Below are 19415 nucleotides of genomic sequence, written 5' to 3'. Positions count from 1 at the left end.
TCACATGTCAGTCTTAACTGGTAGTATCATTCACTCTCGCTTCTCCTGCTCCCCCAATCTCCCCCACCACCTCCATTCAGATTTTAATTGTATCATTTAGTTCAGGTCTCTCCCACAAGGTGAAACATTTTTCAGCATCAACCCTGTCAAGTCCCTCATGATCATGTTTCATAAAGATTGCCTTCATACTTCTAAACTTCAATGGATACAAGGCTAGCCATCCTCAAAAGATAATTCCTCCATCTCAAGTGTCAGTCCACGAACCTTGTCTGAATTGTCATGAGTCTATTTACATTCTTTCTGTAATAGGTAGGTCAAAACTGATGTGGACTGACTAATTCTCCATTGAAAACATCCTTACATTTATGTTTCATTCCCTTTGCAAGAAACAAGAACATTCCATTTTCCTTCCGAATTACTTGCTATACCTATATACTAGCTCTATATGAATCATGGATCAGGATTCCTGATCCCTCTGTACTAAAGAGTTCTAAAATCTCTCTCCATTTAAGTTATATGTTTCTTTGTATTCCTCTTGCCCAAATGGAAAAGTTCACAGTTTCCCGCATTGTGTTAATTTTGCCAATGTTTGCCTCTGCGTTGAGCTATCTATATCCTTTTGCAGACTGTTTATGTATTCTTCACAATTTACTTTCCTACATATCTTTTATCATCAGCAAATTTAAAAACCAAATATTTGGACTCCTCATCTAAGTCATTAATATAATTTGAGTAATTAAGGCTCCAAAACTGATTACTGTGGCACAACATTTGTCATACCTGGTCAATCTGAATACAGCCATTATGTTCCTCTCCGTTTCCGATTAGTCAAATGATCCTCTATCTATGCTAATACGTTGCCTCCAAGACCAGGGTTGACCAACATTTTTGCATGGGAATGCAACATTTCAATTTCCGCCAGCACTATTACCCACGAACAAATATTTTGCATTGAAATGAAAGTTTTTTTTCCTCTGAAGGACTTCAGTGTAATCATTTCCCACCTCGCTACCCCGCCCTCACCCCCTCATTGTCATTGCCTGATTTACAGTTTCCCATCCCCACCCAGTACATTGCTTTCTCCACATGGCGCCTCATTTATTTCCTTCCCTGCCTACCAAGCCAGAGATTCCCTGAAAGCCTCCTCTGCCATATCTGACCTACAGGCTCATCACCTAGCTCCATGCCTGGGGCTGCTCTTTGCTCCAAGATATGGGCTGCTTGCCACTCCTCAAATTACAGACTGGTTTTCTCCTACATTTGCTGTGAGTAGACTCACCCTATAAACTTGAAGCAGAGCACATGGAGGGAAACAGCCTATGATTGGAGAAACAGCTTTATTTTACTGGGTTATAACTGCTCTCATGTAAGGTTGTGTAATTATTAATTATGGGAACCCTGTGAATGAGTTATACATTTGTCAGTGAGGCAGATGCTGGACCATACAGCCAAGAGGCCATAGACTGTGCACTCCGGAGGTAGTTTCAATTGAAGGGGAAACTTTTAAAATCAAGAAGGAAACTAGAGCAGAGGTGTAAGGCATTGAAGAGGTGAATGATAATCAAAGTGTGATAGGAAGTGGTAGAAAATGCAGATGAGTGCAGCATAAATTGGAACTGACAGAGTAATAATGGTAAAAAAAACCCAAACCTTCAGGCTCTTCATCTGAATACATGTGCATTTGTAACAAGATAGATAAGTTTACAGCACAAATAGTTATTTGAAGATTTGAATAAGGCTGTGTGCCTTCATTTTAACATTTAATCTTTGTTTAATGGCAGTCAGTCAGGTTTACCTTGGTTTGGGCTAAAATAACAAGTTGAAAGGAGGCAAAGATAGCTAATCCAATGAGATAAGAGCTTTTACAACACTGCTTGTGGACCAGGAGGAGCAGCAGTGTTTTCTTTAAGCTCAACAAGTTTAGATGTAGAACTGCTCCAACAGCAATCTCTGTGACTTGCCCAATATCCTTCCACCCACCTATTGTTAGACACGTACTATTGTGATTGGAAACCATCCATAGTCACCATCTGTTCCCACACCAGCATCTTCATAATCTCCCCTGCCACATAATCACCACCTGTTCCTACTCAGCTGCTGACTTCTACTGCAGCTTTTTAGCCCAACAGGCAACTGTCAATCAGGCTAGCTATAGATGGGAAACTAACAGAAAATATTAATAAATGTTAATAACTGCAATACATCTGAGAATAGAAATTGCTGGAAAAGCTCAGCAGGTCTGACAGCATCTCTGAAAGAGACCAGAGTTAACATTTTAGTTCAAGTAACCCTTCCTCAGAACTCAATTCTGAGGAAGGGTCACTTGACTGAAAACATTAACTCTGATTTCTCTCTAAAGATGCTGCCAAACCTACTGAGCTTTTTCAGCAATTTTTATTTTTGTGTCCACAGTTATTTTGGTTTTAATAAGACATTTGAAAAGTCTGTTCTTTTGGATTTCCCACTCCCAACGTAACCACTGCTACCTCGACTAACAACATGCCTCACAGATAAGATCAATGCCAAGAATCAGAGACTAATACAGCACTGAAAGGGGCTATTCAGCTCATTGAATCCTTTGAAGAGCATTCCAATTATTTTTACTCCTGTTTCCCTGTGTGTCGACAATTTTCTCCTACATTTACTCAAGTTCAACTCATACATATAAATATTGAGAAGGACGATTGTTCCAATACATATTTATATGGAATTGTATTCCTGCACTCCTTCAGTCTGAAAGTATTTATCAACCACAATTCTTTGTTTTTTATCTTTTATCAATACTTCTATGCTGTGGCATTTCATTAATGAACTGATTTAACTCAGCGAGAATTGCAAGTTGAACAGTAACCTTCATATCAATGAAACTCATTAAAGCTGTCTAACGTGCACAAGACTGAATGCAGATTTGGATGAAATTCAAATAATCTGGAGCAATGTTTTATTGAACAATTTTGCATTTCTATCCACTAGCCTTGTATTCTGATGAATAATGTACAACAACTGCGAGTTCAGCTGGAAAAGATGTTTGAAGCTATGGGTGGAAAAGAGGTAAGAGACAGAACTTCTAGGTTCCCTCTGTACAGACCAGAATTTTAATGATGTTGTAAAATGCTGTTTGAAGCAGTGATATTTTTGTCTGCAAATCATGAAGCATAATTTCAGAGCCCTTACAAATAAAAATGCATTTTCTCTTCTGTGACACTAGCTTCAAAATACACAAGTAGCAAAATTTCATTCCAATCAGCAGTAGACCATTAAATAATGACAAATTAACTGGGAAGCTAAGATATGAGCGTTAGAAAAGTGACCTATAAATATATTTCAGTATCATGAGCAGGAAATCTGTTTTGAAATATTTTGGAAACTATTTTTAAGGTATCTACATACAGCTAACTGACTGTAACATGTTTGCCAATTACATCAGAGAGAGGAAGTGACTTGAATTTTGTCATCAAGCTGGGTACATTGATTCATATCCTATCACATAGTTAGTGTAGTTTAAATTCAATTAATAATTCTAAAATGTAAAACTAGTGTCAGTGGTGGGGTTCATGAAACTACTATTGATTGTCACTATTGTGCTTTCGGTAAGGAAATTGTCTACATCTGACTCCAATCCTTCAAAATAAAGCTGACTCTTAACTGCACCCATAAAGTGGTTCAAGAAGGCACTCAGTTAAGGGGGATTTGGGATGTGCAGAAAGATGTAGCCTTGGCTGTGACACACAAAATTAAATTAAAGAAAATGCTAAACCTGTACTAAATCTGGGATGTTAAGTTTGCAATCTTAGTCAATTGTCAAGTGTGGCATTAGCCACTGAAATAATCCTCCCTTTCCCCTAAAGCAACAGGAAATGGAGCATTGAACAATGCAAAGTAAGAGAATTGGTCACATTCGCAGACAATGCTCACTCATTCTTGAACTGGAAAACAGAGCTGTCTATGTGCACATTTGTATATCTATGTACTTTAGTGCAAGCATGTTCTGCTGCTTGTTAACCTTTAATCAGCAATTAAACTTCTCCATGAACCCAGCTTTTTTCATCAGAAATATAAAAACTGTGGAACAATTGCCTAAGTTCTTTTTGAACTGCTTCAGAAGGTGGCTGTAGCTGTATTGCAGTCAACATTCAGCCCTAACACCACCTTGTACATGCCACCTCACAACTCATTCTTTAAAATTGGAAATATGTAAATATATAAATTTGTCTACATTTTATGAAGTATTCCCATAATTGCTGTGCGTTTGTAACTCATTTGTGTGGCTGAAGGAGTAAGTAGTTTTTGTTAAAGTTGAAATAACGTTTGTGTGCTTGAAGCTGTGCTTTGTAATTCTATTCATGGAAACTATGTTTATTATACTTAGGATGAGACTAGCAGATTAGTAAATCAGAATACACAGTCATCCAGCATGTATATACAAGGTACAGATTCAGTCTGTTGAGTCTGTTCCACCAATCATTAAGATCACAGGTGGTCAAATTACTCCACATTCCTGCCTACTCCTGGTAATCTCTCTCAACACCTTGCTTATCAGGAATCCATCTACATCTGCCTTAAAAATATTCAAAGATTCTGCTTCTGCCACCAAGTGGCAAATGTCTAGAATCCCAGGCTAATATCCTGGGGACATGGATTCAGATTCCACCATGACACACAGTGAAACTAGAATTGAAAGAAATCTAGAATAATAAGCTAAATTAGAGGCAATCATATGACCACAATTGATCATGATAGAAACCCATCTGTTCACTGATGTTCTTGAAGGAAGGAAATCTGCCATCTTTGACTGATCTGGCCTGCATGTAACATCAAACCCACAGAATATGGTTGTAGATGAATTGTTCTGTTAAGGATAGACCCTAATCAGCGATGCTTACATCCTATGTACAAATAAAACAAAAGCCTTGTGAAAAACACATGGAAACAAGATTCTATCCTTTAAGCCTGCTCCATCATTCAATAAAATCATGTCTGAAATATAATCAATATACTGCAGATGTTGGAAATCAAAATAGAAAATTCTTGAGAAAGTCAGCATGTCTCTTTCTGAAGAAGAGTCATATCAGACTCAAAACGTCAACTCTGTTTCTGTCACCAAAGAGGCTGCCATTCCTGCTGTTTCTGATTGATCTTATCATGATCTCAACTCCACCGTTTTCTGTTTACCTCCAAGAAACCTTGTCCATCAAAAATGTGACTGCACTTTCAATGAATTTAAAAGGGCAAGGTTCCACTACCATCTGGGGAAGGAAACTCTACACTCTAACAATTTCTTTTCATCTGTCATAAAAGGGAGACCTGATTTAATAGCAATCTACAGCACAAAAAAAAGCCTTTTGTCCTATTGCATCCACACTAGGCAAAAATAATCACCTAACTATTCTAAACTCATTTTCCGGCACTTGGCCCTTGTATGCCTTTGCAATTCTCCAGAAGTTTCTATTTTGATTTCCAACATCTGCAGTATATTGATTTTATTTCAGACATGATTTTATTGAATGATGGAGCAGGCTTAAAGGATAATATCTTGTTTCTATGTTTTTATCACGAGGCTTTTGTTTTGTTTGTACACAGGATGTTATGATGATGTTGATGTTATGAGAGTTTCTGCCGCGATTACACTTACAGGCAGAGTTCCAGATTCCCACTACTCGCCGAGTGAAAATGTTCTTTTTCACATTTCCTCTAAACCTTCTGCCCCTTACAATAAATCTGTGCACCACCCCCACCCCCACCTAGTCATTGATCTGTCCATCAAGAGAAAAGGTTTCATGGGTGATGTCCCCTTGTTTTAGTCAACTCCACAAATATTATCTGTAAATTTAATTAATCATTAAAATGTTTAGCAGCAATGGTTTTCTAGAATGATGAAATGTCTTGCTTCACTGTGTTTCAGCCTACCCTGCTGAAGCTCTTTGTCACCTCCTTACTCATTTATTCCAGTGCACCTCGAGGCAGTCTCCTGTTTCACAGACCCTATCATTCAACCAGATGATAGTCTGGGAATTTGAGTTTGTATTGTACAATGGCCAGTCGTGGAGTTTGAACCAAAAATATAGGCAATTAAAAATGCAATGGTGACCAAGAAACCATTGTCAATTGTTGTAAGAACCTATCGGGTTCATTAGTGTTCAAAAAAGCTTTGAAACCAGTCAGCTCTTGGCACTAAAATGTGAATGACAAATTGGCCCTGTCAGCACTCATTAAGGGGTCGTCCTCACTGATACCTAGTGTTTTGTGCCAAAATTGGGAGAGCTGTTTCACAGACTAGTCAAGAAACAGCCTCTCATAGTCACACTAACAGAATGCTATCTTACAGACTAAAACCCAGTAACCATCATCATCAGCCCAAGGTATGTCCTGTACCACTAGCAAGACCTACCCAGAAGAGGTGATGGTACACTGGTATACAGTCAGGAAAGATTTGCCATGTAAGTCCTCATCATGACTTTAGACCCCACAAAGTTTTGTGGCATTGTGTCAAGCATAGACATGTAAACCTGTTGAACACCACTTAAATGGAAGCACTAAGAGTGACAAGGTTGCAAAATGCGCTCTGGGTGGGAAATTTCAATGTCCATCATCAAGAGTGGCACAGCACTGATGATCAAGCTGTTCCAATCTAAAGGACATAATTCTGAGATTGGGTCTGCAGCAAGTATTGAGTGAACCAACAAGAGAGAAAAGCAAACCTCACTTCAGTCTCCCCAATCTGCCTGTTGAGGACGTACCTAATGATAATAGTATCAGATTGGAGTGACCACCACAGACTTTGTGGGCATGAACTTCTATCTTCACATTGAGGCTACCCCCATCATGTTGTGTGGTACTATCCCTAAATCGGACAGACCTTGAACAGATCTAGAGACTGGGCATCTGTAGGCCATTAGCAGTAGCAGCAGCAGCAGCCGAGTCGTACTCCACGTAATCAGCAACCTCATGGCCTGGCAGATCCTTACTTTAGCTGAAAAATGTGCTGCTGGAAAAGCGCAGCAGGTCAGGCAGCATCCAAGGAGCAGGAGAATCGATGTTTCGGACATAAGCCCTTCTTCTTACTTTACCATTACTGTCAAACCAGGGGTCAGCCCTGGTACAGTGAAGTGGGTGGGAGGATCTAAAAATGAGATGTTGTCGCACCCCAAACCAAGCTGTTCCAAATCAGCTAAAGCACTGACATTTACCTGATAATGTTGACTATTTCCAAGCTGTGTCTTATACACAAAAAGCATGAGAAATCCAATCCAGCCAATTACAGCCCCATCAATCTATTCTTAATCATCAATAAAATGTTATCAAACAACACTTTCTTAGCAATAATATGTTCACTGATGTGCAATTTGAGTTCTGCAAGATCACGCAGCTGCTCATACAGCAGTAGTTCAAACTTGGACAAAAAAGATGAATTCCAGAGGGTGAGCTGAGATTGGCTGCCCTTGATTTCAAAGCTGCATTTGACTGAGTGTGCAATCAAGGAGACCTCACAAAGCAGGAGTCAGTGGGAATCAGGAGAAGAAAAACCATGGAGCAATCTTGGGGGGTAAAATCACCTTCACCTGTTCTTACCCTTATTAATTGATGACTTCATGGTGATCGTAAAAGTCACCTGTATATTGTGAAGCTGCAACAAAAGCATTAAATAGCAGTGAAGCAATTTGAACTGTAAAAGCTACGAGCACACTTACAAATGACATGTTCAATCATCTCGATCAAAATTAAGAGATAGCGTTACAATGATTGCAGCAGAAGATTGATTATTCAGGGATGGGTCTTTGAGTAGCATTGCTGACAGCAATTATGGAAGGATGAGAGGTGAAACTCTGAATACAGAACAGAATTAACATTGTTAGCTAGCATTAGGATCAGTACAAAACATTGAGTGGTCAGTAATTAGATGGGGAAAGAACAAAATGGTTTGGAGGTCAGTTTCTGAGAGGGATGAATCCCTCGAGGGTATTGCAGTTTTTTTTTGGAGGGGGAGGGGGCGATGGAATGGAATAGAACCTAGAGGGAAAAAAGGAAACATGGCAGAGGTAATATAAGGTGGAGGTGGGAGAATCACACATGGCTGGGAAGAATTATATAGCTTGACCAGGAGAGTGTTTAGTTTGGATAAGATATTGAAAATATCCATGGATATGGAGGGAATAATTGATTGTAAATACAAGAAATAAAAATTTAGACATCATAGGTGAATGGAAGTAATCCTACAATATTTCAATGTCAGTGAGGCAAGTTAGGGAGCATTTCTGCCCTCACTTCTGCTTTCACCTTTTCATTTTACTGTGTAATTTCTTTTCTTCCCTCACTCTCTAGTTCTGTCTCCTATCTTGTTGATCTCTCTCTCTCTCACACACACTCACACTCACACTCACACACACTCACACTCACACACATTCTCCTGTTGCTTTGTTGCCCCTCTCCTCCAAATGGGAAGCTTTGGTATCTAGATTCCATTCAGAAAGAAATACTGTGGTATATTTAGGGATGTATTGTTATAAGTATTGAAACTGACATAATATCTATCTTTAATAGCTGGATTCTGAGGCAAGTGACAGTTTAAAAGATCTACAAGTGAAACTTAATAATGTTCTCGATGATCTCAGCGATGTTTTTGGTGTTAGGTAGGTAATTTGTTTTTTATATTTATCTGTATTATAAAGATTGACACACCATCAAATTTCCAAAGTTAATTCAATAGTCCTAGGATTATAAAATCATTGGGAGATGGTATTGCATAACTAGATCTTGTGTATTTGTGGAGCTTGGATTTATATTCTGTTCAATTAGTTGCCTGCATTTGGGCATAACAAATGGTTTTAGCAACCCACATGTGCAAGGGGGCGATCAAGTCATCGTCTTTCTTTTGATCAGTATAATTCCTACTGAAAATGTGAACCACAAGTGAGGGCTGGAACATACTGAGCTATGACAGTCCCTTTAGCAGAATTACCCAGTGTCACTGTGTAAACTTTTAGATGAGTTCTGGCAAGTTAATAGTTAAATGTCCTAAATTTCAATCCAGCAAGAAGTTGTTTGATTTCAATACAGGAAAGATGAACAATTCATTTAAAAAAAAAGAGAAAGCAAGTGAAGTGATATGATTTTAAATTTCAAAGTACAGGTATTTTTTTTTCTGAGTTTTCAATGTAACCTCTTCCAGTGTCAACAGAAAAATGGATTTCACTTTATTTGCCTTTTTAACTGTATGTATATGTGAGAAGTGCTTAAAAAGGACATTTTGTCACAGCCTTTCATCTTGCAATCACAAGGTCAATTTGCAGAAAGTTAAAAATCACACGAAACCAGGTTATAGTCCAACAAGTTTAATTGGAATCACTAGCTGTCAATGCCATGTTGTGTGATTTTTAACTTTATCCATTCCAGTCCAACACCAGCACCTCCAAATCATGAATTTCCAAGAAATACCAATGGAGATCAAAAATCGAAGCTCGGGTGAGCTGTTCAGTCCATCGAGTCTGCTCTATCGTTCAGCATGATCATGGCTGATCCTCTGTCACAACGCCATATTCCCAGTCTCTCCCCTCTTGTTACCTTTAACCTCTAGACGGCAATTTTTAAATATGTTAAAGCATATTTCTTATGTATGTTCAGTGACTTGGCCTCCACAGGCTTCTATGGTAGAAAATTCCACAGGTTTGCTCTCCTCTGTGAAGAAATTTCATGTCATCTCTGACCAGATTGGCTTACTGTGTATCCTGAGACCACGCTCCCATGTTTTGAACCCCATGGCCAGGGGAAACAAATCACACCTCCATCTAGTCTGTCCAGCCCTTTCAGAATTTTACACTTCTCAATGAGATTCCCTCTCATTCTTCTAAACTCCAGTTAATACACACCAAGGCAACCCAATCTCTTCTCATGTGATGAATCTGCCATCCTAGAAATTACTCTCGTGTACATTTACTGAACTTCCTCCATGGCAAGTATATCTTTTCTGAGATAAGGAATCCAAACCTGCACACAGCACTGAGGGTATTGTTTCACCAAGGACCTGTAAAACTACAGTAAGACTTTCTTGATACTTTCATCAAATCCTCTTGCAATAAAGGCCAACTTACTCCATGCTGACGTAAATGCCTACTGCACATGCATTGGCGAAAGTGAGGACTACAGATGCTGGAGATCAGAGTCTAGATTAGAGTGGTGCTGGAAAAGTACAGCAGGTCAGGCAGCAGCCGAGAGCAGGAAAATTTGACGTTTCGGGCAGGAGCCTTTCATAAGGAATGAAGGGCTCCTGCCCTTCCTGATATAGGGTTCCTGCCCGAAACATCGATTTTCCTGCTCCTCGGATGCTGCCTGACCTGCTGTGCTTTTCCAGCACCACTCTAATCTTGACTACTGCACATGCATGCTTACTTTCAGTGATCAGCATAGAAGGACACCCAGGTGTCTTTAGAAATCAATATACCCTAATCGATCACCATTGAAACAATACCCTGCCTTTCAATTTTTCTTACCAAAATGTACAATTCATTTATCCACCTTATACCCCACCTGCCATGCATTTGCCCACTCACTCTACTTGTCTAAATTGCCTTGAAGGCTCTTTGCATCCTTCTCAGGTTTGTATTATCAGCAAGTGTGAATATATTGGATATGATTCTCTGTACAAATCATTGGCATATGTTATGAATGGCTAAAGCCCAAAATCTTATTTCTGCGGTACCTTATTTAACCACCTTCCATTCATTAAAGATCCGTTTACTCCTACTCTCTGTTTTTATTTTTTTTAAGATTCGTTGATGCCGGTGTTGGACTGGGGTGTACAAAGTTAAAAATCACACGACACCAGGTTATAGTCCAACAGGTTTAATTGGAAGCACACTAGCTTTCGGAGCGACGCTCCTTCATCAGGTGATTGTGGAGGGCTCGATCGTAACACAGAATTTACAGCAAAAATTTGCAGTGTGATGTAACTGATTGTCTGTTAAGCCTTTCATCTGTTAGAATACAGTGATAGAAGTGAAACTATCACTGTATTCTAACAGATGAAAGGCTTAACAGACAATCAGTTCTTCAATGTATAATTTCAGTTACATCACACTGCAAATTTTTGCTATAAATTCTGTGTTACGATCGAGCCCTCCACAATCACCTGATGAAGGAGCGTCTCTCCAAAAGCTAGTGTGCTTCCAATTAAACCTGTTGGACTATAACCTGGTGTTGTGTGATTTTTATTTTTTTTAAAGTGAGGTTATATTTGCCACCCTCTAATCTGCTTTGACTATTCCAAAAATGAAAGAATTTTGGAAGACAGCAGCCAACATAGCAACAATTTCCATGTGCTCCTCTGGGGTGTAGGTTTATCAGGCTCGGAGGATTTATCAGCTTTCTGTCCCCTTAATTTCTCCAGCATTACTATTTTTTTCCACTGATACTAATCTCCATGGACCTCATTCTTTCCAGCAGATCCTTACTTATGTAACATTTCTTGAAGTTATTTTTGTCATATTCTATGAAGACAGAACTAAAGTAATTGTTTAGTTGCTCTGCCATTTCCTTATTCTCCATTATCAATTTTACCATTTCAGATTGTAAGGAGCCTACGTTATCTTTAAAACATATTTTCTTTTTACATACTTGTAGAAGCTCACACAATCTGCTTTATCTTTCCCTTCAAAATTAATCTCATACTGTACTTTTTCCCTTCTTAATCAACCTGTTGATCCTTCTTTGCTGAATTCTAACTGTTCTCAGGCTTGCTGCTTTTTCTAGCAACTTTATAATACTCCCCTTTGGATCTAACACAATCCTTAATTTCTTTGGTTAGCTACGGTTGGGCCACTTTTCTTGTTAGGTTTTTCTACCATAAGGCATGTGAACAGTTGCAATGCATGCAATTGTTCCTTAAACAATAGTCATTGCTTTGCCACTGTCATACCTTTCAGTTATTCAAACTATCACAGCCAGCTCGTCGCTCAATCTTCAAAATTCCAGTGGAAACAAACCTAATCTGTACAACCTCTCCTCGTAAGAGAACCTGTTTATTCCAGGTATTAATCTAGTAAACCTCCTCTGAATGGCCCTCAATATACTTAAATTCTTCGTTAAATAAGGAGAAGAGGTATGGTCTCACAAATGCTCTGTTCAGCTGAAGGACAACATTCTTACTTTTATGTTCAGTTCTTCTCATAATGAAGGATAGCATTGCATTAGATTTCCTGGTTGCATACTTAGTTGCATGCTAACTTTCTGTGACTTATCCACTCAAACACCTAAATCCCTTCACACCTTACAATTCTGCTATTATTCGCCATTTAAATTGTATTCTACTTTTTCATTCTTTTCACATTTCATTCATTTTTCAATGGGCCACCAGAGACCTGGGTTCAATTCCAGCCTTTGTGAAGTTTGGGCATTGTCCCCATGTCTACATGGGTTTCCACAACGTGCCCCAGTTTCCTCCTACATTCCGAAAATGTGCAGGTTAGGTTGATTGGCCATGCTAAATTATCCTATGGTGTCCAGGGGTGTGCAGGCTAGGTAGATTAACAATGGTAGATGCGGGATAATGGGGATAGGCTCTTTGGAGGGTTGGTGCAGACTTGACGGGCTGAACAGCGACTTTCTACACTGTAGGGATTCTGTAATTCAAAGTGAACTGCTCCACATTCATTCATATTGAAGTACGTTATGATAACTGATGAACATATGAAACAGGAGAAAAAATAGACCATTCTGCCTCTTGAGCCTAATCCTTCATTCAGTCAGATTATAGTTGATGTGTTTATGGTTCGAATTCCACATTCCTATCTATACCTGATAACAGACAGCTGACTGCTAACCTTTATTGAACCAGAAACATGGACTGACTCTGGTCAAGGCATTGCCCTGTGAATTGGACAAGAGAATGTAACCTCCTTTGTTGAGATGAAACATACACAGTATATCCATTTTTTTTCTCTGTCAACCAGGCAGCACTTTACTCCCATATGGTATAAATATTGTTTCCCTTCTCATTACATGACTATTTGCAAGAATAGCAATGTATGAAATGGTTCCACAGAGACTGGTATCCCACCACCAAGTCACCTTTTATTTGGAGAGTCCTTGACACTAATCCAGCTTCATCAGAGCCAACTCTGAGTGAATAGGATAGCTGACACTCCTGTTCTTATCCATCACCCAGGGCTCCTTTATTGGATCAAGTTGACAGTCCCAGTCAGGGAATTCATATTCTCTGAGGTCCACTTGACGTGACTTTGTTACAATCACTACAATGTACATCTTTTAAAAATTTCAACTGAGTGTATTTTTTTTAACATGGGGCATATTCTTATTCTGAAATTGTGTTGATATTAACTTTTGCAATTTGTAGTTTCCAGCCTCGCCTTGATGAGTGTGTAAAACAGATGGGAGATATCCTCAGCCAGGTCAAAGGGACTGGGAATGTGCCTGCTACTGCTCGCAATAGTGTGGCTCAGGATGCTGATAATGTGCTCGGACCATTAATGGACTTCTTGGATGGCAAGTGAGTCTTGAGACAGAAAAGCAAGTGAGTTGTAATAGAATGTATGAGGCATTTTGGAGTAGCAACTACAAATTTCATTAAAAAGTGTACATTTCAAGTTTCTGGTTGTAGTTTTAACAAACAGTTGTTGTAGAGATTATTTTCTACTCATGCTACTCCAATACTGGACTATTAGTGGAAAATTAACTTGACAATAACAAAAGAAACCCCTGTGCCATCCCTAACAGTCCTGCCTTCCTGTCATTCATTGTCCTATTTAACCTCTTTCTTTATTGCCTTATTTGCTGCGTGTTATATTACTAGATGCTATGCATTTCTTAAAATATAAACCAAGAAATTAGCTGACTGTTCGGTCCATGTTACCACAGTTGTTAATTTGGCAGGTATGGAAACTCTTCCCTTTTGGAAGCTGATTAATGACAGTTTATAAATTTTTTACATAGAATTTTAAAAATAATTCATGAGTTGCTCCTAATTACTGAACGTAATTGAATGAAGTTAAAATGATACTTATCCAAGATTATTCACTTTGTGCTTTCCAAAGATTATTATTTCATAATAATAAAAAGGGTGAACACAATATCTTGTACATTTGTTACGCATAGAGTTTTTATAGAATGGAAACAGGCTCTTTAGTCCATCATGTCCTTGCCAGTCATCAAGCATCAATCTATTCTAATCCTAAATTCCAGCACTTCGCCTGTATCCTTCTATCTGATAACAGTTTTTCAGTGTCTTGATGCTTCCTACCTCCATCACCTCTCTTAGGCACTAAGTTGCAGAAATCCACAGCTCTTTGTTTGAAAATAATAGTTTCCTTAAATCCCCTCTAAAGATCCTGTTTCTCCCTTCAACTGTTCCTCCTAGTTATTGGCCCTCTACTAAGTGGAAACATTTCTTCCTTTAGGGTGTAGATTTGCTCGCTGAGCTGTAGGTTTGATATCCAGACGTTTCATTACCTGGCTAGGTAATATCATCAATGGCGACCTCCAAGTAAAGCGAAGCTGTTGTCTCCTGCTTTCTATTTATATGTTTGTCCTGGATGGGGTTCCTGGGGTTTGTGGTGATGTCATTTCCTGTTCGTTTTCTGAGGGGTTGATAGATGGTATCTAGATCTATGTGTTTGTTTATGACGTTGTGGTTGGAGTGCCAGGCCTCTAGAAATTCTCTGGCATGTTTTTGCTTAGCCTGTCCCAGGATAGATGTGTTGTCCCAGTCGAAATGGTGGGTTTTTTTCATCCGTGTGTAGGGCTACGAGGGAGGGAAGGTCATGTCTTTTTGTGGCTAGCTGGTGTTCGTGTATCCTGGTGGCTAACTTTCTTCCTGTTTGTCCTACATAGTGTTTGTGGCAGTCCTTGCATGGAATTTTATAGATGGCGTTGGTTTTGTCCATGGGTTGTACTGGGTCTTTTAAGTTTGTTAGTTTTTGTTTGAGAGTGTTGGTGGGTTTGTGTGCTACTCGGATTCCGAGGGTTCTTAGTAGTCTTTTGTCATCACAAAACGAAACAAAATAGAAGAGACATTTAACATCATCAACAACACCCTCACAGGCATAAAGTTCACCAAGGAGGAAGAAACCGACAACAAACTCGCATTCCTGGACGTCACAGTCGAAAGAAAGGACAACAGAGAACTACAAACCTGCGTATACAGAAAACCGATAAACACTGACCAAATACTTAACTACACCAGCAACCATCCCAACACACACAAACGAAGCTGTATCAGAACGCTATTCCAACGAGCCACCACACACTGCAGCACAGACGAACTTCGGAAAACAGAGGAGAACCACCTATACAACATATTCAAGAAGAACGGATACTCAAAAAATACAGTCCGCAGATTCCTCAAGAACAAACCACGACAAGCAGACCAAACACAGCCAGAAACCCTAACCACCTTACCATACATCAAAGAAGTCTCAGAAATGACAGCCAAACTACTAAGACCCCTCGGAATCCTAGTAGCACACAAATCCACCAACACTCTCAAACAAAAACTCACAAACTTAAAAGACCCAGTACATCCCATGGACAAAACCAACGTCATCTACAAAATTCCATGCAAGGACTGTCAAAAACACTACATAGGACAAACAGGAAGAAAGTTAGCCACCAGGATACACGAACACCAGCTAGCCACAAAGAGACATGACCCTCTCTCCCTCGTAGCCCTGCACATGGATGAAAAAAAACATCATTTCGACTGGGACAACACATCTATCCTGGGACAGGCTAAGCAAAGACATGCCAGAGAATTCCTAGAGGCCTGGCACTCCAACCACAATGCCATAAGAAAACACATAGATCTAGATACCATCTATCAACCCCTCAGAAAACGAACAGGAAATGACATCACCACAAACCCCAGGAACCCCATCCAGGACAAACATATAAATAGAAAGCAGGAGACAACAGCTTCACTTCACTTGGAGGTCGCCACTGATGATGTTACTTAGCCAGGTAATGAAACGTCTGGCTATCAAACCTACAGCTCAGCGAGCAAACCTACACCCTAAACCTCAACCTGAGCTACAAACCTTGCAAAAACATTTCTTCCTATTTGCCCCATCTGTGCCTCTCAGAAATTTGTATACCTCAATCTGATTCTTCACCCTAATCTTTGCCTTCTCACCCTCAAAGTACCTCGTTAGTCTCGATAGCTGAATTACTCCAGCGCAGTAAACATCCTGGTAAATCTCTTCAGTATATTCACCAGCTTCCCTTTATCCAAGTTGTTTCCTCGAAGAAATAAAATAAATTAGTTAATTTTCCTTTGATAAAACCAAAAAATGGAAATATTTGACAATACATATTCTAGATTCAAATATCCTAAATATTCTGTCTGAATTAAACAGCATTGCTGAGTAACAAAAAGTAGCCAACTGAAACAAGGTTATTTGCCTTTATTTAATTTGCAGTCTGACATTGTTTGCAAAAGTCTGTGAAAAGACAGTGTTGAAACGAGTTCTCAAGGAACTGTGGAAAATTGTGGTGAACACAATAGAAAGGACTATTGTGCTGCCTCCTCTCACTGATCAATCGGTAAGTAACCAAAATGTGGCTGATATTTTTACAAGGGGTTATAATGGTTTCAATTGCAACTTCAGTGTTATGCATGTGTAAAACTATACAGAGTTACATATAGAGTGTTTATGCTCCACTTGAGTCTCCTCCATCCTTCATCACGGAAAATAGTACATAACTTTCTATTCCCTTCTCTTTCATATGCTTATTGCAAACTTCCCTTAAAAGATCTTTATACCATATACCTAACCTGTGCTGTGGTTGCAAGTTCCACATTCCTAAATCTTGTATTCTATATTGCAAACAACTGTCGGCTTGTTTTGTTTATGTACAGAATATTAGTGTGTAGGCAGTGTAGTCATGTTAGTGTTTTGGTCCCTTCAACAATTGAATAGCACCGAGGCATTTTTGTAACAGAAAATGGATAACTTATGTTTCGAGCAGTTTAAATCAATACTATATTATATTATGTGCTGTTTGTGCCAACTCAATGAGCTTTGAGTCCAATTAATCTATTTTTCATAATTTTTGTTATTAAACAAAACATTCCTAAAGATCGCCAGCATAATTTTCAGTATGTTTTATAAATAATATTTTTGATAATTGTTTCTATTTTTTAAATAAGGGAGAAGTGCTCACTTTATTCAATTGTTTAATAAACATATTACCAATGGCTCTAGTTTTAACTGTGCATTGGTCATGGTAGCCTGTATAATTGAACCATGTTAGTGTCCTTGCATAAATAGATGTTTAGTGGAATACATGGCAAAACATTTCTCTAATATATAATCTTTTCATGCTTTATATTTTGCTGACCATGCTTCATGTAACATCCTGTCTGCAAATTTGCCTACCACCTTTGATGCTCTGGTCACCAGTAAAATCATTATTTTCTTTTACCCTGGCCATTCCCCTCATTTGGCTGTCATCTCCACTGCTGTAATTCCAAAGCATGCAGACACAGCAGGATATGGTGAACAATAATGAACCACTAGTTTTTAGCCATTACTGCAAGATCTATTTGGAAAATGTAAAATGACACCAAAGCTGTTCGTTACTCCAGGATCATTCTGCGATGCAAATATAACTCAAGCTTTTTTTCTCCACTGATGATTGTTTTGTAAAACCCCTCCACATTAACCTCCAACAATAAGACTGATAACCTTAGAGAGTTATTGTCACAAAATTGAAGGAAGCAGTTTCTGTGGCAGCCCTACCTTCCGATAATGCTCCTCCCTGCCCTAGCCTTAATCACTCATCTTTCTCTAGATCTTCTTTCTCTTCTCATGCCCTCTTCAAGCTCATCTTTTCTGCGAGGTGCATGTCTTACTCTCTTTGTAGTGATTCTAACAAAGAGGGGCTTAGATCATGTTTTGGGCGAGTGAATTCTTATGGAAAGTTCGTACATAACCTGGTGTCCATCCAGGCACCTTTGCATCAACTCCTAAAAAAGGGTCAGCCTTGGAAATAGTTGCATCAACAAGTCCTAGCTTTCAGTGGAGTAAAAAAGCAGCTATCAATCTTGAAGACGTTGGCACGTTATGATCCCAAGCAAGGTCTGGTGCTGATATGTGATGCCTCCCTTTATGGCATCAGAGTGGTATGAGCTCATAGCTGGCCCAATGAAGAGGAACGCCTAATAGCGTATGCATCTAGGACTTTGACTAATGCAGAGTGTGAATATGCTCAGATAGAGAAAGAAGGATTGGCAGTCCTATTTGGAGTCAGAGAGTTCCATCTATACCTTCGTGGTTGAAAATTTGTGACGATTACAGACCAGAAACCCCTACTTGGTCTGCTTCAATAAGGCAATGCCACCCATAGCTTTGGGCCACATTCAGCAGTGGTTTCTAATACTAAGTGCTTATAAATATAAGTTGAAACACCGGGAGGCCAAGTAGCAAATGAACCTTGAACCGTCTCCGCTGGCTGATGCACCACTGGTGGTGCCGCCACGGGAAGAGTCCATTCTGGTTTTAAATATTTTGAACATCCTTCTGATCACTCCTGACAATATCAGACTGTGGACCCAAAATGACCCCACCCTGGTAAAAACAGCTGGTGGTGATGGGGGAAACAAAAAAGTAATTACAATCAGAACCTCTTTGCACCCAATGAGGCTGTACAAAATGGCATTTTATTTATGGGAAGCAAAAATGATTGTTCCGAGCAAACATCGTCGCCAGATACTGTACTCCATCAGGGTCATTCAGGGGTGTCCGAAATGAAGATGTTGGCGAGAATTTAGATCTGGTAGTCAGGATTGGATGCGGGCATAGCCATATTGGTGGGACAGTGCCCAGAGTGCCAACAAGGACATAAAGTACAACCAGCAGCTCCCCCCACATTCGTGGGAATGACTAGGAAAACCCTGGATTCTGTTTCACTTCAACAATGCCAGCTCTTTCATGGGCTCACTGTTTGTAGTCATTGTGGATGTCCACCGAAAGTGATTGAACGTTCGTAAAGTTCAATCAGCAAACACAGGGCCAACATAGAACAGCTGCGAGCATCTTGTTCAGTACATAGGCTCCCGGATGTATTGGAAAAAGTGAGGACTGCAGATGCTGGAGATCAGAGCTGAAAATGTGTTGCTGGAAAAGCGCAGCAGGTCAGGCAGCATCTAAGGAACAGGAGAATAAGGAGCTTATGCCCGAAACGTCGATTCTCCTGTTCCTTGGATGCTGCCTGACCTGCTGCGCTTTTCCAGCAACACATTTTCATCCTGGATGTGTTGGTCACAGACAACAGGCCATCATCTATCTGCAGGGAATTTGAGTATTTTCTAAAGTTGAATGATGTTCGGCACATAAAGACAGCTCCGTACCATCCATCGTCCAATGGTCTTGCAGAATGAGCAGTCCAAATTTTGAAGACAGGCTTGAAGA

The 19415-nt window shown here is 39.5% G+C and overlaps 1 protein-coding gene across 9 annotated transcripts in view; it reads left to right on the top strand.

Moving 5' to 3' along the window:
- The window catches only part of unc13bb (unc-13 homolog Bb (C. elegans)), a 640614-nt gene that overhangs the window by 569454 nt on the left and 51745 nt on the right, over window positions 1–19415 (top strand). For all 9 annotated transcript variants that reach the window (XM_087989458.1, XM_087989459.1, XM_087989467.1 and 6 more), the window contains 4 exons: window positions 2974–3051; window positions 8539–8627; window positions 13346–13498; window positions 16422–16545. In XM_087989458.1, the coding sequence (XP_087845584.1) occupies window positions 2974–3051; window positions 8539–8627; window positions 13346–13498; window positions 16422–16545 (444 nt within the window). The remainder of the gene's footprint in view (window positions 1–2973; window positions 3052–8538; window positions 8628–13345; window positions 13499–16421; window positions 16546–19415) is intronic.

The sequence above is a fragment of the Chiloscyllium plagiosum genome, unplaced genomic scaffold, assembly GCF_037043375.1.
Source record: "Chiloscyllium plagiosum isolate Xiang-an unplaced genomic scaffold, Cpla_swu_hap1 HiC_scaffold_1, whole genome shotgun sequence".
NCBI classification, from domain to species: domain Eukaryota; kingdom Metazoa; phylum Chordata; class Chondrichthyes; order Orectolobiformes; family Hemiscylliidae; genus Chiloscyllium; species Chiloscyllium plagiosum.
Note: the sequence above shows the minus strand (reverse complement) of the source record. Positions and strands in the feature narration are given on the sequence as shown.